The sequence below is a fragment of the Balaenoptera musculus genome, chromosome 8, assembly GCF_009873245.2.
Source record: "Balaenoptera musculus isolate JJ_BM4_2016_0621 chromosome 8, mBalMus1.pri.v3, whole genome shotgun sequence".
Lineage (NCBI taxonomy): Eukaryota > Metazoa > Chordata > Mammalia > Artiodactyla > Balaenopteridae > Balaenoptera > Balaenoptera musculus.
Genome location: NC_045792.1, coordinates 38,844,585 through 38,869,508, shown reverse-complemented (window position 1 = coordinate 38,869,508; position 24,924 = coordinate 38,844,585). Strand labels below are relative to the sequence as shown.

The 24,924-nt window shown below is 38.5% G+C and overlaps 1 protein-coding gene across 1 annotated transcript; it reads left to right on the top strand.

Annotated features, from left to right (window-relative positions):
- The first annotated feature begins 1,514 nt into the window (after positions 1 to 1,514).
- On the top strand, positions 1,515 to 21,635 carry MED17 (mediator complex subunit 17). The gene is made up of 12 exons (XM_036861475.1): positions 1,515 to 2,507; positions 4,916 to 5,082; positions 5,822 to 6,041; positions 7,864 to 8,000; positions 8,091 to 8,175; positions 8,521 to 8,673; positions 10,419 to 10,549; positions 11,412 to 11,596; positions 14,511 to 14,648; positions 18,147 to 18,264; positions 19,724 to 19,883; positions 21,067 to 21,635. The coding sequence occupies exons 1-12, from the start codon at positions 2,258 to 2,260 to the stop codon at positions 21,276 to 21,278; spliced, it is 1,956 nt and encodes a 651-aa protein (XP_036717370.1). The 5' UTR covers positions 1,515 to 2,257; the 3' UTR covers positions 21,279 to 21,635.
- Positions 21,636 to 24,924: the final 3,289 nt, after the last annotated feature.

The window sequence follows — 24,924 nt, the reverse complement described above, 5'->3', positions numbered from 1 at the left end:
TTATGTTTTATCAGTCACTCTTTCCTACCGCTTACTACTGCTAGGTGGTATCTTTCACCAGTGAGGATTTCCACCTTTCTTTTGTTAGGCAGATGAAGTGAGAGACTGATTAGCTCCTTGTAATCAGAGATGGAGCTGGGTTGGGGCTCGGTTGCATTTTAAATAAAACTCAGGCCACCTCTGCCTAGAGTCTGTTACTCTGTGTTACTTCTGGGATTTTAATTCAGAGCCTGGCAGATCTCTGCCTCCTCAATCCTGAAAGATGGTGTGGGGTTCAGTTCTTCCCTTTCGTAGATTTGAGCTCCATGAACGCTCAAAATCTGACAAATATTTTTTATAGAACACTTTCCTCTAAGCAGGACTTAGGTAGGTATATACCTTATGTGTATCTTAGTCTGCAGACGACTTCACTGTTTTTTACACTTAGATCTTTACTCCATTTGGAATTTATTTTTATTTAGGATGTGAGATAAGGGAATGCAACTGGATTATTTTCCATATGTGACTGATGGTTGGCCCTGCTCCTCCCATTATCCACACCCCTTTCTATGTAACTCTGCAGTTTCTGCAACGGAAAAAGCTGAGTGTAACCCCTCTCCCACCCTTGACTTTTGGGTTTGGCCATGAGACTTGTGGATTTTAGACATGTGATGCAGGCAAGGCTTACATCTTGTACCTCTACCATCTCCATGAGAAGGACATAGCCTGACCAGCCTGCTAGTACAAGAAGAATGAGACACATGGCACAGAGTCCTCTAAATGGCCTGTAGACCTATAACTTGAAGTAGAACCAACCAGCTGAGCCCAGCCTAGATCAGCTGACCCTCAGGTCAAGCCCAGCTGAGACAGCAGACGCCCCAGCCAAACTGTGTAAGTATGAGCACCTTATAAAGATTAAAGGATAAATATGTTTAAAACACTTAGCACAGTGACTGGCACAAATAGAGCCCAAGATAAATATTAATCAAATTTTGAAATAAGGTATTAAAATCTTTTACAAACTTATGCATAAAAAGTACAGTAGTTCTCAAACATGACTGTCCAGCAGAATCTGTTGAGCTTGCCAACGTTGAGCTTCCTCCCTCGAAAATTCACACACACACCGCCCAACAAACACCCCACATGTATTGTTTAGGTAGAGACTGACACCATGACAAACGTATTTTCCTAAATACCTTAGAAAAGGAGTTGGAAAACTTAAATATACCTTAGCACAAAACTTGGAGAGGCTCATGATAAATGATATACATAATTCCTTAAATTAAGTAGAGTTTTGTAACATAAAAGAATTCCTCTTCCCCTGTGGAATTACTACTGATGAAATACTTTCTCAGGGGCTCAAAGACTCATCAGTGCTTCTTTTTTTTTAATATTTTTCTGAATTTTATTTTTTTTATACAGCAGGTTCTTATTAGTTATCTATCTTATACATATTAGTGTATATATGTCAATCCCAATCTCCCAATTCATCCCACCACCCCCACGTCCACATCAGTTCTTCTTAATCTTATAAATATTATTTTAACTCAGGCATGAAAGAAATATGCGCATGTTACACGTCAGAGATAGTCACCGTCATGGAGTTTACCACTAACGGGAGTTTAGATAACAAACTAATTATGCAGTATAATTTTAAGTAGTGATAAGCACAATTCATTGTCTTCCTCAAACTACGCCCTTATTTTCTAACTCTTCAGACATGTTGTTTCTACCCCAGGTGTAAGCCCTCAAATCTCAGCATTCTCAGAGGGCCTCTCATTGCTAGGATCCAGGGGCCCATTCATCTCCTTTCCCCTACTTCTTTTCGGTCGTCTTCATCCTTCTATCCTCCATCACTTTCCAACAAGCAACACTTAAAACGGAGGTGGACACCAGGGACCCGCCTCCCCAAGCTCTCTGCACCCGGATCCCACCCTCCCACCGCCAGCCACGCCTCTTACAGACCAGGAAGCTTCTCCGGACGACGTAGTGGGATTCACCGGAAGCGCTCGTCCGGAACTGCAGAGTTCCCGCGTCCGCCGGTTTCCTTCCGCGAGACTCCAACGCGGGGGGAGGCGGGGGAGCGCGAAGGGGCCTGCAGTGCATTCTGGGGAAGTCTCAGCGCTCTCGCCTTTGTTTCCGGCCCTAGAGCAGCGTTTGGTTTCCCAAAAGCTCCTCCAAGGCGCCGCGGTTCCCGGGTTCCCGGCTCCCCACAGAGGCACACATACTTCCTCCTTCGGTTTTCGGCTGGCGCTGGGGTCCTGCCGACGCCGCCAGCATGTCTGGGGTGCGCGCTGTGCGGATCAGCATTGAGTCAGCCTGCGAGAAGCAGGTCCAGGAGGTGGGCCTGGATGGCACTGAGACGTACCTGCAGCCGCTGTCCATGTCACAGAATCTGGCGCGTCTGGCCCAGCGGATCGACTTCAGCCAGGGTTCGGGCTCCGAGGAGGAGGAGGCGGCGGGGGCAGATGGCGACGCGCAGGACTGGGCGGGCGCCGGGTCCAGCGCGGACCAGGACGACGAGGAAGGTAAGGCCCCTGTCTGTTGCTCGAGTCTGCTGGGCGGGTCTGGGGGTCCCGGTACCCGCCCAGGTAATGTCACTCTGCCTCTCCTGCGCCAGGTGAGATGCTGTGCGTGGAAGTACTTCGAACGTAGGTACGCGAAACATTAATTGTGCTCTTCGTCACCTGGACAATTTAGGGCACTGCTTGACTCTTAATACTCCTTATTCTTCTGCAGGTTTCCTTGAGTGGGAGCGCTTGAGGGACACTGTCACTGGTGAAGTGTTTACGTTTTTAATAGAGCGTCTGTAATGTGGCACACCCTGGTTAAGAGCCCTGTAGTTCACATCTCGGCTGTGACACGTATTAGCTATGTGACCTTGGACTAGTTACTTTGTTTCCCTGTGCAAGGTGGATGATTCTAGTAACACCTACTGAAAGGAAATTTGTATTGACTTGAGTATGTGATAAGATCTAAGAGGTAGGCAGAGGCCAAATCATGTAGAGCCAGTAGGCCAGGATAAGCACTTGGTTTTTATTAGAACGACAGCTGAAAGTTTGAAGGATTTTAAGTAGACAGATGATTTTGTTTACAAAAGATCACTCTGGATGCTATATAGTAAATGGATTATAAGGAAAATAAAACTAGTTAGGAGGGAATTATAGAAAAAGTATGTGTGGTTTTTGTATTCTTATTGTCAAGAATAAAAAAACATTAACAGTTCTTGATTTAGTTATGTGAAGAAACCCTGTGTAAATGGGAATTTAAAGATGGCATTTCAAGCCAGTCGTGTTAGGACAATTAGGGATCCGTTTGGGAATAAAAGGTAAATACTACCTCAGACCTCACACAGAAATATTTCCACAAGGATTGAAATGCAAGTGAAGAGAATAAAACAAAATATTGGAAAGAAGTTATAATCATATAACTTCGGGATTAGGAGAGATCTTCTTAAGCAAGATAGGAAACACAGATGTTATAAAGGAAAAGATAGGTATAATAATAGGTATATTAATTACATAAAAAATTAAAATAATAATGGAAAAATATGCCATAAATAAAGTAAAAAGATAAATGACAGGCTGGGAAAAGTATATGCAACGCATATGACACACAAGTGGTTGATACCCTTATGTTCAAAGAGTCCCTTGAAACTGAAAAGAAAAAGACAATTCATTGGAAAAATAGGCCAAAGATATAAACAGTTTGCTCACAGAGGAAAGACTTCAGATCTCACTAGTAGGGAGAAGCAAATGAAAATATCATTAAGATACTATTTCATGCATAAGATTAGTAGCAATTTAAAAAGATTGTTAATATCTCGTGTTGGAAATGTGAATTTTTAGAGCCTTTTTGGGTAACAGTTCGGCAGTTCAGTATGTATCAAAATCTTTAAATGTTCATCTCTTTTGTTTGTTTGCTTGTTTTTGTTTGTTTTTTACCACGCCTCACGGCTTGTGGGATCTCAGTTCCCTGACCAGTGATTGAACCCGGGCCACGGTAGTGAAAGCCGGAATCCGAACCATTAGGCCACCAGGGAACTGCCAGTGTGTATCTCTTTTGAACCACTAATATCATGGCTAATGATTTAACCTACAGAAAAAGTTGACGTATACACAGATGTGTGTTCAAGATGTTTACCACTGCTAGCGTTGTTGCAACCGATCTCCATGTCCATTAAACAGAAATGAGTAGACTTACTGTACATCTGTGTTCCAGAATATCATACAGTGTTGAAAGAATGAAGTAGATCTGGAACTGTCTCTAGGACATATAAACTTGGTGGGGTGGCGGGGAGAAGCAAGCAATAGAAAACTGGGAGTATATGTATGTAAATGCATAGAAGAACATTTGGACGGGTGTGCCCCAACTGTTAATGGTGACTGCCTGTCAGGAGGGGAGAGAATTAAGGGTGGGGAATAAAGGGAAACCTTCACTTTTTACTCTATAACTCTGTTGTTTGAACTCTGTACAATGAGCCTGTATTCATGAAATTTAATTTTTAAAAGTGATTAAGAGGTTGGAAGATGTGTTAATAGTGTTTACTATCTGAATGCTGCCATTATAGGTCATTTTTATTTTTGTACTTTTCTGTGTATTGGAAATTCTCCACAATGACTTGTTCAGGTTTTGAAAGCTGGAAGAAAAAAAGGTTATTTAGAAGGCTTGCATAAATTTTAAAAGTTGTTTGAAAGCCTATCATGTTGTAATGTTAGAGTTAACTTAGGAAATTAGATATCATACTTGTTTTGACATTGTAGGAATACTAACTTAAACGTTAACCAAGATTCAAGAAAGGGTGGAGAGAATGGGATAAAAGAGGGAGCAATTTAAAATAGAATTCATTATTTCTTCTTTTAGTACTTTTAAACCTCTAAATGAGCTTTCTATAACTAATACCTGTGTATTTCTCTTTTTTTCTTTCTCTTTTTAGGGTTGGTGAAATTTCAACCTTCCCTTTGGCCTTGGGATTCAGTGAGGAACAATTTGAGAGGTGCCCTGACAGAGATGTGTGTTCTCTATGATGTTCTCAGTATTGTTAGGGATAAAAAATTTATGACTCTTGATCCCGTCTCTCAGGATGCACTTCCTCCAAAACAGGTATTTGTGGGATTTGATTGAATAATGGTGCCGTTTTCTTAAGTCCCAGGACCATCTTTTAGGCTGTGTGCCCATTGTTTCCTTTTCCTTAATGCAAAATTAAGTCCAGATGAAGATTTGAAGATTAACTCTCTTGAGTTCTCCAAAAACTCAAAATTCGGTTCTGTAATATGATCAAAATATTGTGACATTTTTATGAAACTTTATTATTTTGACTCTTATGCAGCAGCCAGAAAACTTTTATTAAACTTGGCTTTTTGGAAGTATGTCTACATGAATTGGTAGTGATTGTGGATATTTATATATGTGTATATAATACATAGATTTTGATTTCTCATCAGTTTTCCAGTTATGGACTTCGAAGTATACTGAGTGCTTCGAAAGGGTGTGTACGTGTGGGTGTGGGGGAGAGTGGCATACATAGGAGAGGAATGGCAGTACAGAGAGTGGAACCTAACCTAGGCTGGGCCAGGCTGATGCAGTGTTAAGTTCTGATTTATAGTCCACTGTGGTGATTTGGTTTAACACAAATCTTTATTTGAGTTGACCAAAGAAATAGGTTACGGTTATTTAAAAAAAAAAAAAAAACATTATTATATGTGCTTTTCGCCCTTCTCCGTGCTTTTCTTTAATTTTTAAATTTTCCCTTGAGTAGGTACTTTATTGTTGAGAAAAGTGTATCATTTTAAAATCATTTAAAAAATAATACAGAGCTACACTTTTGGATTGTTTTTGATAGAATCCTCAGACGTTGCAGTTGATATCTAAAAAGAAGTCACTTGCCGGAGCAGCACAAATCCTACTGAAGGGGGCAGAAAGACTGACTAAATCAGTCACTGAAAACCAAGAAAATAAGCTACAAAGAGACTTCAACTCTGAGCTTTTGAGACTCAGGCAACACTGGAAACTTAGAAAAGTTGGAGATAAAATTCTTGGAGATCTGAGCTACAGAAGTGCAGGTATAGATTATTGTTTAAAATGTAGTTTTTCAAAAACTATAAACGGTAGGTTGTAATGTTACCTTTTTGGGTGGGAAGGGGGTGCCGCACCGCATGGCTTGCGGGATCTTAGTTCCCGGATCAGGGACTGAACCTGGGCCCTTGGCAGTGAAAGTGCCGAGTCCTAACCACTGGACTGCCAGGGAACTCCCACATATTCTTCTGTAATAATATTATTTCTCAGTTACATGTTACATTTTGAAGTTCTAATTTCTGTGCCCGTAAGCCTGAAAAAGCTAAAATTACCCTTATCACAACCTATGTAAATACCTGTATAAATAGTTTATATTCAATTTGAAAACATTTTAGATACATTGAATTGAAAGTTCAGAGATAGGGTTTATGTGCTCATACACCCTGAACCATAACTGACATTTTAGTCAGAAATAAGGAGGTAGGGCTAGCGTCCTCAATCACAGGCTTACCAGTAACCCTCAAAAACTGGGCATAAATGGAGAAAAGAAACTTCTCTATTCTTCCTTATTCTATTTTTCTCCCTAAAGTCTGCTAAGCTGTTTTCATATCCTGGGTGAAGAGAAACAGTGGTGAAAACACTTCACCTTCCTTTTTCCATTCAGCCAAGGTTGCAACACTAACTTAAGGAATATACTTTGTTGAAGTATATCAGAGTTTAATATCTTGAATTCACATCTTTTGGTATAAATTCTTTGTTGTTGAGCTATGGTATATAATAGCAGGTTTTTCGAGGTAATTATGGTACTGTCTTTAAGCTGCTGAAGTATATTCAGAGGATACAGTAAAAGTTTATGAGTCACAGCTCAATGGGGTAAAAACTTTGAATGTCAAGGGATAAAAAAGCAAGGAGCCCTGGCTGTGATCACTGGGGTAACAATAGTAGAGTGATATTTTAAAAGGATTCATTTGTCAGAGCAAGCCATCATTATCCCAAAATTAAAGGAAGGTAAATTGAGGTAGTTAAGTACTGGAGGACCTACATGCCTTAGCGTTGATGTGAATTGGGAAATCTTGAATTCTGAAGGTAAAGTTCTGTCACAAAGATGAATTTGAGATGACAAAGACATTTTTACATTTTAATAGGTAGTCGGTAGAAGCAGTGCTTTCTGGCTCTGGACATTGTAAGCTCTTCCCAACAAATAATTATGTGCAAGAACTTTACCTAATTTCTCTCTGTGGGATAGTCACCTGTGTTATAAAAGGATTTGATTACATTCTGTTTTTAATTGCAAGAAAATCTTGAACATCTTCCCTTGTTATAAAACAGCAGTTACATTTATCTACCCACTCCTCCGGTAATTCAGCAGCCCAAAACAACTATCCCAAACTTACGCACTACATAAAAAGACAGCACATGAAAGTCTAGGAATTGGTTGAAAAAAGGGTGGTATATACACATTCCTTTTGTCCTTCTCTTACTGAATTCAGAACCCTTTAATTGCAACCTTATTACAGAGACTGAGCTCCAGAAGTTTTTAATCTCCAAAGTTTAAATTTATGGAAGTATTTTCTAGAATTATATTCATTTTGTCAAAACTCCATTTGAATAAAACAGTTTGGATGGCCTGTAGAGTTCATATTATTATGATACCATTAGACTAAGGCATGTTATTTTTTTAAGGTAAATAACTCTTTTCTCCTGCTTCCTTTTGTTTACCACGCCTCTCCCTTCCCCAAAACACACATTTTTCATAGGAACTTAATTTATGCTTCAGTGATGTATATGTGGAATATTATACACTTAATAATCTGTGTTAAATTAACATGTTAACTGGTTTTGATTTTGCTATTTTTAATACGCCTTTAGGATCCCTGTTTCCCCATCATGGTACATTTGAAGTAATAAAGAATACAGATATTGATCTGGACAAGAAAATACCTGAAGATTACTGTCCCCTTGATGTCCAGATTCCTAGTGATTTAGAGGGCTCTGCATATATCAAGGTATTTGTCAAATTATTTTTCAAGTAATTTCTTATTAATAGCCCAGAAGCTAATTTGCTAACATTTTTTCGTGTTATTATTGTCACATAGGTTTCGATTCAAAAACAGGCTCCAGACATCGGTGATCTTGGCACAGTTAACCTCTTCAAACGACCTTTGCCTAAATCCAAACCAGGTATAGTTATGTTCTATCCTCTAACTTCTGGTCTTATCTAAGCTTATATTTACAAATGAACTGAAGATAAACATAGATAGGAAAAATAGGTACTTAGGAATAAGAGCAATTGGAAATGTAAGTATTTATAATTTGTTAATTAACCATTAGTGATAGCTGTACAATCTTTTTTTAAAGATTGAACTTATTTACCAGTTTTCTCTGTGTAAAAGAAATAAAATGTTTTACATGCCATAATGCACTGTTTTCTAAACTTTTGTCGTATGTATCCAGATCATCATTTAAGCTAGTTAATAGCTAGTATTATTAGGTAATTAATATATACGTATGTCCCCTGTCTTTCAGGTTCCCCACATTGGCAGACAAAATTAGAAGCAGCACAAAATGTTCTCTTATGTAAAGAAATTTTTGCACAGCTCTCTCGGGAAGCTGTTCAGATTAAATCACAGATCCCTCACATTGTGGTGAAAAACCAGATTATCTCTCAGCCCTTTCCAAGTAAGTGCAGCCTAGCCTTTTGAGATTTATAATTAGGACTTTGTGGTTTGGGGAACAGGACAAAGCGGGTAGCTATTTGGGTGTGCTGAAGGAACAGTAAGAGCAAAGAGGTAGTGTGCGGTCCGTAATAACAGCCAACGAAGTACGCAACACAGTCTACACTGCTGACTCTGCTCTGTGTCCTCAGTAGTGTCACTCCTGGGCTTTAAACAATATATGTTAAAGTTTGCCCTAGCAAGGCTGTTATTCAGTAACAATTGCTTTGAAGTGTCTCTGCCAGCACCATTTGTGGAAGATTTCTCAGGGATCCTGTCTTATTGTCTAAATGAGATGTCAATTAGAAAATGCTTAGTTTTTCTTATTTTTTAATTTTAATTATTTATTTTAAAATATTTAATTAATTTATTTTTTATTTGGTTGGTTGCACTGGGTCTTAGTTGCGGCTGGCGGGCTCCTTAGTTGCGGTTTGCCAGCTCCTTGTTTGTGACATGCGAACTCTTAGTTGCAGAATGCGTGTGGGATCTAGTTCCCTGACCAGGGATCGAACCCAGGCCCCTGGCATTGGGAGCGTGGAGTCTTTGCCACCAGGGAAGTCCCTATTTTTTAATTTTTTTATTGAGGTGTAGTTTATGTATAATATTATATAAGTTTCAGGTGTACAACATAGTGATTCACAATTTTGAAAGGTTATATTCCATTGATAGTTATTATATTGGCTGTATTCCCTGTGTTGTACAATATACCCTTGTAACTTATTTATTTTATACATAGTGGTTTGTACCTCTTAATCCCCTGTCCCTACATTGCCCCTCCTGCCTCCTTCTCCCCACTAGTAACCACTAGGTTCTCTATATCTGTGTGTCTGTTTATTTTTCGTTATATTCACTAGTTTGTTTTATTTTTTAGATTCCATATATAAGTGATATACAGTATTTGTCTTTCTGTGACTAATTTCACTTAACATAATACTCTCAAAGTCCACCCATGTTGCAGAGGACAAAATTTCATTCTTTTTTTTTATGGCTAAGTAGTATTCCATTGTATATATATACACCACATTTTCTTTATCCATTCATCTGTTGATGGACACTTACTTTGCTTCCATATCTCGACAATGGTAAATAATGCTGCTGTGAACATTGGGGTGCATGTATGTTTTCCAATTAGTGTTTCTGTTTAGAAAATGCATAATTAAATATCCATAATATTCCTAAATTTGTGGAGATTGAATTTAAAATATTATTCAAAAGCAGTTAGACTTACCTAGAGATCAATTTGTAATTAGCTGCACTCGTTTTTTACATAAATTCTGAGCATCTTCTTAGATCTTGTCAAGGGAATAGGTTTTAGGAGTGAAAAATTTCATCCTGATTCTCATGGGAACAGGGAACGATATCTGTCTTCTAGTCAGTAAGACCAGATGTTAACTCTGTGTTTTGTTTCGTTTTTAATTTAAAATCTGGAAGAAATAAATTAACATATAGTTTCTGTTCACCTGTCTTTAGCCACAGCTCAAGGTCAGCAGCCACACTGTAGGTGAACAGAATTTGAATTGTTAAAATATATGGTAGTTTATTATATTCATGAGTAGTCACTTTGGTGTAAAAATGTTGATCACGAAAGCCTCCTCTTAAAGTTCAGAATGTATCTTTTGAGAATGGGCTGTGATTATACTTTATGAAAACAGTTTGTGCCTGTCCATATTATAGGTTATTTATATCTGTCCTACTTATTTTTATAAATAGGCTTGCAGTTATCTATTTCTTTGTGCCATTCTTCAAATGATAAGAAATCCCAAAAATCTGCTACTGAGAAGCAAAGTCCAGAGGACCATCTTTATGTCCTAGAGCATAATTTGCATCTACTGATTAGAGAGGTAATGAAGTAAATGTTTTTCCTTGCATTGTGGTAAGAGTATCCACAGCAGTGAATGTACACACACTCCCCTCTGCTGAGTCCTCATTATTCATATAGCGAAGACATTCACTAGCTGGGCTGTGAAAGATCCTTGCTATGGGCTCAGGGAATACAGAGATAATCAGAATACAGTCTCTATCCCCAAGCATAGCTTCTAGTGGCAGAAATACACCACAAGTTTTATAGAGAGGTGTAAGAAATGCACGCTAGAGGGTATTCTGATTGGGTAATCAGGGAAAATACCTTGCCAGAGCCCGTGAAAAAGATTACTTGAGTTATTTCAGGATGTATTCTACTTACACGTCATCTAGAACTATGTTTCCAGAGTGCTGGTTCACAGTTTAGGCTAATTTCAAAAGACTCCCCTGAAAATCTTTTAATAGAAGTACATATTCCAGCCTTCTCTGCCTCACCCCAAAATCTGGTTCAGTCATTTGTGGTGGTGCAAGAATCAGTATTTTTTTATGTTCCTCAGATGGTTCTGTTGTAGCCAGGTTTGGGAACCTCTAATCTAGGGTATGGTGGAATAATTATCTATTGATTTTATGTTTTCTGTCAATGGGACTTATTAAAGAATATTTGTTTTTCTACTTTAAAACTTTTAAAATAAAAACAGCAGCTTGAGAGGGACCCTTCTCTTTACAAATTCACATTAAATGTGGCCTAGTAGATGTTAACATTTATCTGTGTGCCAAGACTGCCTTTATATGTGGTTCAGATCCATTGCTTTCATGTTTCCAAAATGTGAGCCATGTTTTGATCGAATATTGTGTAGTTAATATGTGGGTATTGGCTGTTTAAAACGGCTGTTCTTGTTACAGTTTCATAAACAGACCTTGAGTTCCATCATGATGCCGCATCCAGCAAGTGCACCTTTCGGCCACAAGAGAATGAGACTTTCGGGTCCTCAAGCTTTTGATAAAAATGAAATTAATTCAATACAGTCAAGTGAAGGGCTCCTGGAAAAAATAATTAAACAAGCAAAGCATATATTTCTGAGGAGTAGGTAAGGACAGAGTTACTATTTTTCTTTGAAACTGCAGTCCTTTTTCCTTTGTTAGTTATCTTTATTAGTTACATTATTTTTGGCATGCTTTAATTTTTTTTCCGGGGAGATGGAGGTGGCTATGGTAGAAGAGTTTATGGTCGTAGATGGTTCTGTCAAGTTTGGGGAAGACTTAGCGCCATTGCCCATGTAACTTAATGTATTGCTTCTGACGCTGGCACTAATGTTTCCAAAGACAACTGACTAGGAACCTGCCGTGGGACACCAAACTATCTTCAGTAACCCGTCCATGGGATGCTCTTCCTGAACTGATTTAAACCTTTTTTGAAGCTTTCCCTATTTTTTGGTTGTCACACATTTTAGGACTTTGGAAGGCACTTTCCTATATGTTGACTTATTTAATCCTTAGCTCTGGGGCAGATCATGTTAACCCATTTCTGCTGATGAGAAGATTGGGGTTTAGAGAAGTTGTGCAACATGCTGAAGGTTACACAGCTGAAAGGTTAGCAAAATCAGGATTTATGCCCACGTTTATGTAACCCCAAAGCTCATTTTCTTTCTTCCATACACATCATTTACAAAAAAAAACTTGCATGATTGGACCTAAATGAATGTACCACTTCCAAATGCTAAAGGGTGCTCTTCTATTTTATTATTGGTGCTTAGTGAAGAGGTCTGTTTTTACTTCATTCATGATTGTGCCTTGGTGGTACTCAACAGGCGTTGGCACACTGTTTTTGTGAATGACATTTTATTTTTGATTTTTGGTTTTTTCCTGTTAATACAGTCATGGTTTTATTAGCATATTAGTCTTTGGTCTCAGAATGGAAACTTTTAGTAAAATGAATTAGGAAGACATGTTAGAGACAACAGCATGACACAGTGAAAGGAGTAAGGAGTTCAGGGTAAAAGATGGGTTTAAGCCAGGACTCAGTGACTTGCTAAGTAACTTTGGGCAAGTTAGTTAATGTCTGTGGCCCTCTACTTCTCTGTCAGCTGGGGGTATAGGAGTCTGGTCTCAGGGTCAAATTGAATAATGTATACAGAAGTTCCTTATAAACAGTAAGAATATTATATGTTAGATTATTGTTGTTACTTTCCATTTGTACATTTCAAGTATAAAAGCTATTAATTTGAGTATATGGTTAATCTTGCAAATTTCTGATTAACCGTAAAGTTAAATATTCCCTGAAATAAATGAAGGGCATGGAAAAAGTTATCTTTAGAACGCTTATAAATTTCTTAATAGTAGTTGTAATCTTGGAAGCAGCAAAGTTTTAAAAACATTCCCTTTTCTCCCCTTAGATATAGTGTTCCAAATGTATCAACCCATCTGTATAATTCCATACGATTAACATGTTCATATATTTTTACATACATTTGAGCCTTGAGCAACACGGGGGTTAGGGGTGCCACCCTCTCTGTACAGTTAAAAGTCCAAGTATAACTTGCGGTCGGCCACCAAATAGGCTATTCCTCCTTTTCCCAGGTTTTGCATTTGTGGATTCAGCCAACCAAAGATTGTGCAGTATTGTAGTAATTATTTAGTGAAAAAAATTCTCTTATAAGTGGACAGGTGCATTTCAAACCCATTGTTCATGGGTCAACAGTATATGTGTCAGGGCATGTGTATCTTTTTTATTTTTTAATAAATCTGGTATCATAAAGTTTTATACCCTGTCTTCAGAGGTATTTTAATAGCTATGTAATAGCCCATTGTTTGACTAATCCATGATTTCTTTTAACAATTCTCAATTGCTAGATACTTTTTTATTCCCAGTTTGTTGATAGATATAATACTGAGATCAAAACTCTCACATACGTATTTATCTGCTGTAAAAATTTTTGAAGCACTGCCAGGGAAACAAATCACAGAAAAAGAAGGTAAAGTTAAAAATGGATTGAAAGAAACCAGTACTAGAGCAGAAGCAGGATAAAAGAGCAAAGCCCAAGCCTGTTGAGGTAAAAACCCCTTGTCCTCAGTGGCTATTCTCATTTCTTCCATTTCCTCCTGGCTTTTCCTTCTCTTTCCAGTCAGGTGCTAGAATCAAATTTTAGAAACTGAGGATCTCAGTAATTTGGTTAACTTACATAATTTATGCTTTGGTTGTAGGCAGTGGCTTTTCATTAGTGTGTATAAAATATAAAGGAAAGATTATTGGCTCTTGAGTTAGACTTCCAGGTTTTGTGCCCCAAACAGTTACAAACTTTGGGCAAGTTACTAAACATTGCTAAACTGCTTTTGTTCCTTCTGAAAAATGGAGGTAATAATAGTAGTGTCTACTATTGTTAGTAAGGTTAAAATAATTCATGAAACCACGTGTTATAGTAGTTGGTACATAATTATCACTGATGGATCTTATTTTTCATTTATACTTACCATATTTATCTTTTATCACTTGATGGGTCTTATTTTTCATTTATGCTTACCATATTTATCTTTCTTGGAGTATAGGTTTTAATTGTGCAATAAGTCTCTCTAGGTTCTCTTGAAAATGATTATAATTCCATGACAGTAATGGAATTATAATTCCAGGTGTGAGTATGTCCCAAGTCACTTGTTACCAGGGATCAAGTACTGATATTTATGAGTAATTTTTATTCTTTACAGAGCTGAGGTTAGTACCCTGGAAGTATCCTTCTCACTTGTGTTCTGGTAAGATTTCTGAGTGGCAGAAAACAATGGAGTTAAAAGGAAATCAACGTGGCATGAGACTGTGCTGTGATGTGAAACTGAGAACCAGCACGTCAGAGCTACATCTGACCTTTCTTTAAAATCTTTGCTTTTCAAATGATGGTATTTTCAAAAAGTAGTCATCTGGTTTTCAAATAACCGTAAAACTGATAAGTGATTTATCATCTTATTATTTTATGTGGTAACTTTATAAAAATTTTAACTTATTTTCTTTAAAAGAACTGCTGCAACCATTGACAGCTTAGCAAGTCGCATTGAAGATCCTCAGATACAGGCTCATTGGTCAAATATTAATGATGTTTATGAATCTAGTGTGAAAGTCTTAATCACATCACAAGGCTATGAACAAATATGCAAGTAAGTATCAAAAAGAAGTTGTTTAATATGTTAAGTTGCTTTTTATGTATTGATGTTTGCTGAGTGATTATATCAAGATTTTGGTTTTTATTTGCTAGGGTGGCATAACATTCCAGTAAATTATGTCAGCTGTAGAGTGTTTTTAAGAATGAAAGGTAAGGACTTCCCTAGCGGTCCAGTGGTTAAGAGTCCGCGCTTCCATTGCAGGGGGCATTGATTCTATCCCTGGTTGGGGAACTAAGATCCCACATGCTGCGTGGTGCGGCCAAAATATACAGAAAAAAAACAAACAAACCAAAAAAAACAGAGGTAAGAATGTCTAAAATAATCTCTATTAGGTAAATGTCACATATTTGAGCTGTGGTAAAGAAGGAACCCCAGCACTGAGCGGAAAGCTGCCACGCTTCCTCAGACTCCGATCTGCTTCAGTTCTTGCCTAGAGGCTGTGGCCAGTCTGGGGTATTTGAGGTGAGGAGGCTGTTTATATTAGAGCCTGTCCTTTCCATAGTGAGCCTAAAACAACCCCTGTGTCTAATCCAGTTCATGATTATGCCCTTAATGACTTTTGTCCCCAGCATTCCTGGAGGAGCAGTCTACTTGATTTATATTCATAAATCACAAGTTAATATACAGATAGTAGATTGGTGGTTGCAGTGGTGGGGAATTGGTGAAGGTGGTCAAAAGGTACAAAATTCCAGTTATAAGGTAAATAAATTCTGGGGAAGTAATGTACAGCATGGAACCTATAGTTAATAATACTCTATTGTATATTTGAAAGTTGATAAAAAAGTAATCTTAAAAGTTCTAATCACAAGAAAAAGAAAATGGGTAACTAACTATGTGAGGAGATGGATGCTAAAAAAACTTACGGTGGTGATCATTTTGCCATATATACAAATATCAAACAATTATGTTGTACACCTTAAACAGATACAATGACATTGTCAATTATATTGCAGTAAAACTGTGGGCAGTGGGGAGGAACACGTTAATATAGTTAGCTGGTGGCCATGAAAGACATTTTGGGCTTCCGTTTTAGCCTCTTTGAAAATTAACAACTAGAAAGATGGAGCTGAATCCCCTCCTCCAGGTCAGTCTGAGAGAGTGAGTGTGTTTATCAGGGTCTCTATGTTTTATTTTTCAAGCTTTAGTTGCTTTATTTCAGGCAGATGTAACTAGCCACAGTAGTCTCTCAGTGAGCAAAACACACCTGGAAACGAAATCACCACCCTCAGGAGTAGGGGAATATAATAATATATAATAATAACACTATATTTTAATAGGGAGGTTTTAATTCTCTTATTTTATAAAAATGAAAAATAGTAGACAAACATGATTTAAAGATCAAATATAGAAGGTAAAAGAGTATACAATGCAAAGGAGATCAGTCTTGAAACTTCTTGGAAAAGATTGGTGGAGTGGATCATGGCTTTCTTCCCCCTCTACCTAAAGAAATAATGAAATAATTGGGGTGGCTCGGGGGTGTGGTGGGAGAGGAAGTGTTGAATATATGAAACAAAGTTAGTGTACGTTTTTAACTGTTAAGGCTAGGTGACGGGGTCATCGGCTTTCATTATACTATACTTTACTTTTGTGTGTGTTTACAATTTTCCATAATAAAAACTTAGAGAGTGAGCACAAAGGAGAGGAAGAGAAAAAATTGATCAGCATTGAATTATTTACATCTAGAACTAAGACCAAACAACTGTGGGATTATGGTTATAGAATCCAGTGTAAATGTTCTAAACTTCTGTGAGGAAAGGTTTGTGATAATGTAGCCTTGATAGAATCAGGACAGGAGAGGAAGTAGAAGGAAGTGTAGAATGCCCTTTTCCCCATCTTCTATAGCTGGTGGGGTTGTCATATGCTATTTAAAGTTGAAAGTAGGGCTTCCCTGGTGGTGCAGTGGTTGAGAATCTGCCTGCCAACGCAGGAGACACGGGTTCGAGCCCTGGTCTGGGAAGATCGCACATGCCGCGGAGCAACAGGGCCCGTGAGCCACAATTACTGAGCCTGCGCGTCTGGAGCCTGTGCTCCGCAACGAGAGAGGCCGCGATAGTGAGAGGCCCGCGCACCGCGATGAGGAGTGGCCCCCGCTTGCCACAACTAGAGAAAGCCCTCGCACAGAAACAAAGACCCAACACAGCCATAAATAATTAATTAATTAATTAAAAAAAATTAAAATTGAAAGTAATTCTCTTTTTAGAACTCCCCAACTTTCTATTGTTGAACATTTTAGTTGGATGCCAGCAAAATAATTTATCCTATAGATATGCTTACACATGTACAAACTCCTCCAAGTGTAACTGCTGTGTCAAAAGATAAGGACATTTAAAATTTTGATTAATGTTACCAATTTGCTTTTCAAAGTGGTTACAAATTCCTCTTTCCTCACACCTTTGTTTAAAAAAGGAGAATTTAAAAATTTTGTTAGATTTATAAGTCTTTTCCTTTAAGCCTTCTGAATTTTGTGTTTTTTCTTGGAAAGAAATATGTAAACTTCATCAAAATTACAATTTTATATAGATAGTTGCCAAAATGCTTTATTCTTAAATATTTGCTGTAAAACAAAGTTAGGAAAAAAGAGGTACTATCAGATGTGGAAAGATATAATGCTATTTTTTTCCACATTTGTTCATCTAGATTATTTGATTTGGAGAGTTGTGTTTCATGTACATGTCATATGCTAAAAATTTATAAATTAGTTTGGAAGAGTTTTGTGATCTGCGTATATATTCATTGGCTATTTTATGAGTTTCTTTGTTTGACCTAAGCCTAGTTAATAGAGCGTACGTATTTTGACTTGTTTGCTGATTATTTCAGGAGGGTGAAGTTAACAAACCCTATTCCTTTCTGTATGAGAATTTGACCTTTGGTTAACTCTCGCTCTAGTCTCCTAGTAACTTGATAAGGAAAGATGCCATGTTTGTCACTAGGCAACACTGCTTATGGCAAAAATGATCCCAAATTGGTAAAATGGTTCTGGACTGGGAGAAATTATAAATCCCTGATGGGGACGGCTTTGGATTTCCCGGGATGGCGTGACTTCTAACAGTGGGCAGTGTCTCTGGTGGGCACCCTGGAAACCATGCCTGTGGAGCTGTTAAGGGTGCGTGGCTCCTGTGAGGAACCAGGTTGTTAAGTCAGGGCATGTCCCACGTATTCTCAATGCGGATCTCATTTCATTGCAGCAGAGGTGTATTGCTGCAGTGTTGACAGCTGAAAGGCCTGCCGCGGAAGAGGAGCAAGTGCTGTCGGCCTGCTGGCAAGCCGCGCTTCCCCCGCTGTATCCTTCTGAGTAGGCTGCTGCTCAGTGGCCTACAGTAGTTCAGAGAGAGTCTGATGGTTTCCGCTGAACCTAAGAAAACTCTCCCCCGTGGGTGTTGGTGTAGGTTATCAAAACTGTCTGTTACATTCTTTTTCTTTGATGTTAAGGTTTTTGGCGTTGTATAAGGTAATTTTCAACGTTTCTGATTTTTAGTATATGTGTCTGTAAAGGTCCATTCAGCTGCAATTGAATATTGGAGTTGAGCAGATCCGAGTCGTACACAGAGATGGAAGAGTAATTACTCTGTCTCATCAGGAGCAGGAGCTGCAGGATTTCCTTCTGTCTCAGGTAACTGTTGCACACTACAGGTCCACTCATAATTATTGAAAGAACAAAGTGGGTAAGAAGTAAAATTATTTTTAAAAAGCCATTTTTCCCTGCCACCTAATTTCTAGTGCACATTTTACAACCTACGGGCTAATTGAAAGTGTTGACAAACTCTCCTAGATTTGTTTCTACTCTTAGTTTGTATTTAAGATGCAGGACCAGTTCTGAGACTATCAGACTTTTTTCATTTCTCATGTTAGCCAAGATATACAACCCCTCCAGGACCACATGAAAGTTTAGAATTACTAACCCAAGAAAACCAGAGAAAGGAAGATCAGATACAAAGCTATAGTGTCCATTCTCCATTATGGTAAATGGAATGCCTTCCTCTTGAGCCCTAAGAGACAGTTCCTCTTATTAAGGGACAGTATGGAGAGTGCTGTCACAAACCTTCTTTGTGACACTGGACAAATTTCTGGACCTTTCTTTCTTCGTCTGTAAAGTAAGAACAGTATTTTTCCTACCTTCTTCATGGAGTTGTGATGATCCATTGAAATATGAGTTATGGGAGAAGGGGTAGGTTTTGAAATGCTAATGAATCTTTCACATAAAACACGTATTTATGTTTCACATAAAATTTTTTGAAAATACTGACACTCTCCATCCTAGAAGCAGTAATCTTTTATACTGACTTGCTTATGTGGTACCAAGGAAATAAAATGCATTCGTGAGGTATGGCAGCTCTTGGTTGATTGCACCTAAAATGGCTTTGGTCGGCTTACGCATACACGCAGAAACATATTGAAAGCCTATTGGATAGCTTCCAGAATTGATGAGAAGTCTAGAGAATAAGACTTGCGAATGGATCAGAGTCAAAGGAAGCTAGATAGAACCACAGCCAGGGCAATGCCACTACTGTTGCCATCCCAGCACTACTGCCTTCATCGCTGGGACAGAATGCACTCTGAATTGCCCCGTGTATCAGTCGGGTCTTAACCGGAAATAAGTGGCACATTCAGGATAATTTCAGGAGTGTCGGTTTACTAAGGACCTAGTTATAAAAGCTGGTAGTGTAACCATATGGATCAGCCTCCCAGGACAGAGTAGGGTGGAGAGGGGACTTGAGGGGGTTAATGGAAGATATTCAGCTACACACCCTGCTACTACTTAGATGTTGCTTCATAATCAGTGATCCAGGTGGGAGGTTCCACTTGGCCAAGCTCAGGTTGTATGCCTGTCTTCCAGCTGCCAGTGGACAGGAAAGCGAGTATCAGGCTGTTGTAGCTTCTGCAGTAGAAGGTGGGGTGCTGTTCGCTTCCCTCAGTGGTCACACAGAGGAGGATTCCTCAAACATAAGATAGGGTTCCTGTGCTAGGCACTGAAAACCCCAACAGAAGTTTATTTTACAGTCATGATGTCAAGTCACTGCAAAGTAAATACCCATGCTGATTGTCAATGAAGTTTCCTTTTTCATTCACAGATGTCACAGCATCAGGTGCATGCAGTTCAGCAGCTAGCCAAGGTTATGGGCTGGCAGGTCCTGAGCTTCAGTAATCACGTGGGTCTTGGGCCCATAGAGAGCATTGGCAATGCCTCTGCCATAACAGTGGCCTCCCCGAATGGTGACTATGCTATTTCAGGTACTTTCTGCTTCTCTGAATGTGAAGAGACCTTTGGGAGTTTGGCCTTAACATTTAGCTTTAATAGTTACTATACTTAATAGTAATTTATCTCTGCAGTAGGTGAGTTCATGCAGTAATTATACTGAGCATTTATCTCATCATAGCTGTTATTCAGAGCAACAGGTTATTACTTCTCTTTCTAGTAGTTATAAAAAATGTCTTGCTTGGCAACACATTTTCCTAAGAGATTATCTGAAAAATGCCATCAGCATTGTTGCTCCTGCAGTTCAAAACTTTTAATGGATAAATGCATTTTAAAAATACACTGCTGGGGAGTTCCCTGGCAGTCCAGTGGTTAGGACTCGGTGCTTTCACTGCCATGGACCCAGGTTCAATCCGTGGTCAGGGAACTAAGATCCCACAAGCCACATGGCCAAAAATAGATAGATAGATAGATAGATAAAATATGTATACTGCTGCAAATATGCAAGAATAATATTTGATCCTAAAGATGGTCAAGGGATGGAACAGAGAGGTGTTTTATGAAGCACCTACTATGAGTGGGGCACTTTGATAGGCATGTATACATACTGTCTAGTTGAAAATTATATATGGTTTTAGTGGGATCTTTTCTAATACCTGCTCTAAATATTTGAAAGAGTGGATAATTAGAAATTCTTCCGCACAGGATCAGAGCTTGTGAATCTGCAGACTTGATCATTGCTAGGCCCTTATTGATAATTTCTTTTCTTCTTTCCTGGGTTATAAAGCCTCATTAAAACCTAAAGTTCATATTTGGAATAATCTTTCCTCCATCCTTTCCAGTTCTGATTTTGAACATTTGAGTTTATCACATAGTAGGTATATATAACCAAGTCATTGAATGATTGGGTTGTCAGGTATTTTAGAAAAAAATAATATGTTCTGAAAATGTATAGGACATTTGACTTTCCTAAACCAACATTCATCTTGCCACATTTTTATAGTACAAATGGTAATTCATGAATATTTATACCAGCCTAGTATCTATAAATTAGTAAATTTTATTTTAGCATATTGAACCTGAAAAGCACTTTTAAATGAGCACTTTCAAGTTGATAGACAAACAAGGTTTTTATACTCATGGAAAATGAAGTTGTGTGATCTTTGTTGTCTCTAGCTTGGAAAATGAGCATATTGAATTTTTGGTTTTGTTCCACAGTTCGTAATGGCCCTGAAAGTGGCAGCAAGATTATGGTTCAGTTTCCCCGTAACCAGTGTAAAGACCTTCCAAAAAGTGATGTTTTACAAGATAGCAAATGGAATCATCTTCGTGGACCCTTCAAAGAAGTTCAGTGGAATAAAATGGAAGGCCGGAACTTTGTTTACAAAATGGAGCTGCTTATGTCTGCACTTAGCCCTTGTCTACTATGATTTTCTTCCAGGCCAGTTTCCAGATATTTTTTTCCAGAGAAGTTTCCAGAAACTTTGAGAAATGTTTCAGATCAACTATAAGCACAAGGAAGAGGAATCTTCCAAAGGAGTATTGTTTTCAAAAAGTCATAATTAGCAAATGTTTACCTAGCATTTTGAAAACTTTCACTTTATAAGTGACAACTGCTTTGAAATGCAAAAGTTTGTGTACAGTTATAGGGTATACAAGTATGGAGAGATGTAAATACTTTTTTTTTTAATGCAGTTAACTTGAACTGTTACTAACTTATGGATTTGAATTTGCTTTTTAAAATATTCCTTTGATGTTGACATCAAATAAAGCATATGGTTAAAAATTCCAGACACTCTGAACTCAACCTCAGTGAATTGTCTTTAATTGACTTGTCTCATTCCACTGTTTGTTATTGCTTAAGAATATTTAAACACTCTTAAGACTCAGCTTTCATACAGAAATTCCCTCCAGTTGAGAGAAGCAGATCCTTTCCCTGAAGTGCAACAAAGTACTCTCCAGCCAAAGGAGCCTGTTCTCCACTCCATACCAGAGCTATTAAAGCGAGCTCTTGTTATTAGTGGATAAAGTACCTCTTCCTCTGATTGTCTTTGTTATGCATGCCTGGGTCTACTACTTTGAGAAATTCCTTGGAGAGTTCCAGCTGAAGGCCTGGAAGGCAGACTGTATCTTTAGTGTTTCCTCAGGTCCCTCCTTGGTCTGTTTTCCCACTTGAAAGACCTCATTTGCCTTGCCACACTAGGCACCTGCTCCTGCCTGGCCCTGCCCCTGGCAGTCCCCAGCTTCAGCCAGCAGCCCTGGATTGCTTCTTCCGACTAAAGATTTGTCCTGTCTTATTCCCTTAGCTCTCTGCATTTTCCCAGGGAAAATACAAATGGAGTAATGGAATACATTTTGCAAAGAATAAATAACATGAACTTCTTGGAAATAGTGCCCCAGTCCTAAAATATGTCTGAGGAACTTCACTTAATAATGTTCCCAGTGAATTTGAGGTTCTTGCTTTGTCGAGAAAGAATTTGGAGACAAAAGTGATTGATAGGTAAGAAGCGGATTTATTTAGATAGAAATACACTCAGATAGAAATAACACTGTACTCAGGTACAGTGGTTAAGAATCCGCCTGCCAATGCAGGGGACATGGGTTCGAGCCCTGGTCTGGGAAGATCCCACATGCCACGGAGCAACTAAGCCTGTGCGCCACAACTACTGAGCCTGTGCTCTAGAGACTAGGAGCCACAACTACTGAAGCCCGCACACCCAGAGCCCGTGCTCCGCAACAAGAGAAGCCACTGCAATGAAAAGCCCACACAACACAATGAAGAGTAGCCCCCGCTCGCCACAACTAGAGAAAGCCCACACACAACAATGAAGACCCAACAGAGCAATAATTAATTAATTAATTAATTAATTAATTTTAAAAAAAAGAAATACACTCAGACATATGGACCATCTCAGAAGGTGAGACAGTGCCCTGAAATATGTCATGGTTAATTTTTATGGGCTGGGTAATTTCATAGGCTAATGAGTGGGAGGATTATTCCAGTTTTTTGGGGGGAGGGGTGGAGATTTCCAGGAAGTGGACCACCACCCAGTTTTTTTTTGTTTGTTTTTTGTTTTTTCCACCCAGTTTTTGACCTTTTATGCTTAGCCTGAGAACTGTAAGGGTGCTGGTGGGTGTGTCATTTAGCATGCTAATATATTACAGTGAGTGTATAATGGGTCTCAAGGTCCACTGGAAGTCGAATCTTCTGCCATCTTGGATCTAGCGAGTTCTAACCAGTTTTTGTCATGTCCTATGGCCATGTCATTCTTTTAAAGGTTGTGCCGTGCCCCCTTCACTCCTGTTTCATTACCTCCTCAGAGATTTTGCTCCCATATTCTTATGGGAAGCAGAGGGGTGACGGTCTGTCTTCTACAACTGCTTCAAGGCTGAGTAGGGGCGTCGACCCTGCCTGTCAGGGAGTAAAAATCTCTGGATGCCTGATCTAGGGGCCACAAGGGCAGGACAGCTCCTTGTTTTAAGTCCGTACTGGCTGGAAGCCGTCATCTTGATGTGGAACTGTTGTAACTGTTTCCTTAGCCTTCCTATGAATCTTCTTGATGATGAAGCACTTTTTGTAACAGTGTCAGAGTACAAAAATATCTATAAATGACAAAAGACTTAAAAGGCCTGATTAAACCTCTGATTACATTTAATTTAACATAGGAAATAATCCTAGTTAAATACTTCTCTTTGAGATACCTCAGGGGCCCTCTAAAATACCCCAAAATTAGCTGGAAATCAAAAGAACTTTAATTAAAATTTGGTATTTGGGAAGTTTGTCAAAAAGATTTAAAACACTTGGTCAAATAAGATCATAGGTCACTGTGAGACAATAGTTACTTAGCCAAAGTGACAATAAAACATTTCAAACACAAATACAGATCACTTAAAAGATAAAGAACTTAAAACCTGTTAGCAAAGACAGTTGAACATTTTAAGAAAACTTGTCCTTTTAAGAGAGAGAAAGGCCAAATTCAAGTGTTGCACCAGCTTACTTTTACAATTCATTTACTCAATTAAATTTATTCTAAACTTAGTCAATCCTGACCATGCACAAAACCCTTTTCTCAGGGTCCACTTTCCACAAACCTTTTATCACCTTCTATATCCATCGCTTTATTTTTTTCCATCCAGAAACAACCAGAAGGCAGACTTTCTTTTCCCTTAATTAAATGCAATTCCATTCCTCACACTTTCTTTACTGAAAACACACAACCTACTTTCCTTAATTGTTTTTTTCACATCGAGTTGCTTATTGACAAATCCATAACAGAATAAGGTCTTATTTGACCTCTAGTAAACCTGGGTACAACAGAAGTACTATACTTAACATTGATGACTCTATAAAGATGTCTATATTAATCAGACCAACCAGCTTAAGCCACCTTTAATACCAGATATCGGCCTAGTATTGAATATTTCCCAGATGACTTGAGCCTGAAATTCATTCCGGCCAGTTTTATATTTCTGAGTATTTATATAAGCTATAAGGACTTAATTTCCTTTAAACCAATTAAATAGAGCTCTTTTATGAATTAATTTTGGCGATAGCATACATCTGCAACACACATAGATACATACGAACACACAAACACAGAGACCTCATAGTTCCCATTTCAAAATTTCAGCCCTGAGTCAGGTACAGTAATATAAAACTCATCATTTACAAGGGGTTGGATTCAAATTGGGCTTCTGGCAGATGGAACAAATCCAGGTCACCTGTCTAGATGGCTAAACCCTTTTTACTAATGTTTACAGAAAAGACACTTAGGATTTCTATTTATCCTTGACAAGTCAAGATCTAAATTACCCTCTTTCAAAATTTGCATTTTAAAAAGGTGGCAGAGATAAGGATTCCTGAGAAGACCAGGTAGGATTGGAGTATTACAGGGAGATTGGCATGGCACCAAAAGCCCATAATTAATGAATTTTGAGATTAGGGGTTGGAGGCCTCTTTGAGCCTCTGGTTTTATGGGGTATTGGCGCCCGGAAGGGAAGTTATTAGTTTCCTGTAAGGTGATTTTTATAAGAGTGACAAACTTTGTTTTCCCTGGGATTCCCTGATCCCAGACC

Excerpts from the sequence above, each read along its gene's own strand:
- MED17 (XM_036861475.1), top strand. The coding sequence starts at position 2,258 with ATGTCTGGGGTGCGCGCTGTGCGGATCAGCATTGAGTCAGCCTGCGAG. Across the intron at positions 2,508-4,915 it reads GGACCAGGACGACGAGGAAG|GGTTGGTGAAATTTCAACCT; the intron begins GTAAGGCCCCTG and ends TTCTCTTTTTAG. Across the intron at positions 14,649-18,146 it reads GGCTATGAACAAATATGCAA|GTCCATTCAGCTGCAATTGA; the intron begins GTAAGTATCAAA and ends GTGTCTGTAAAG.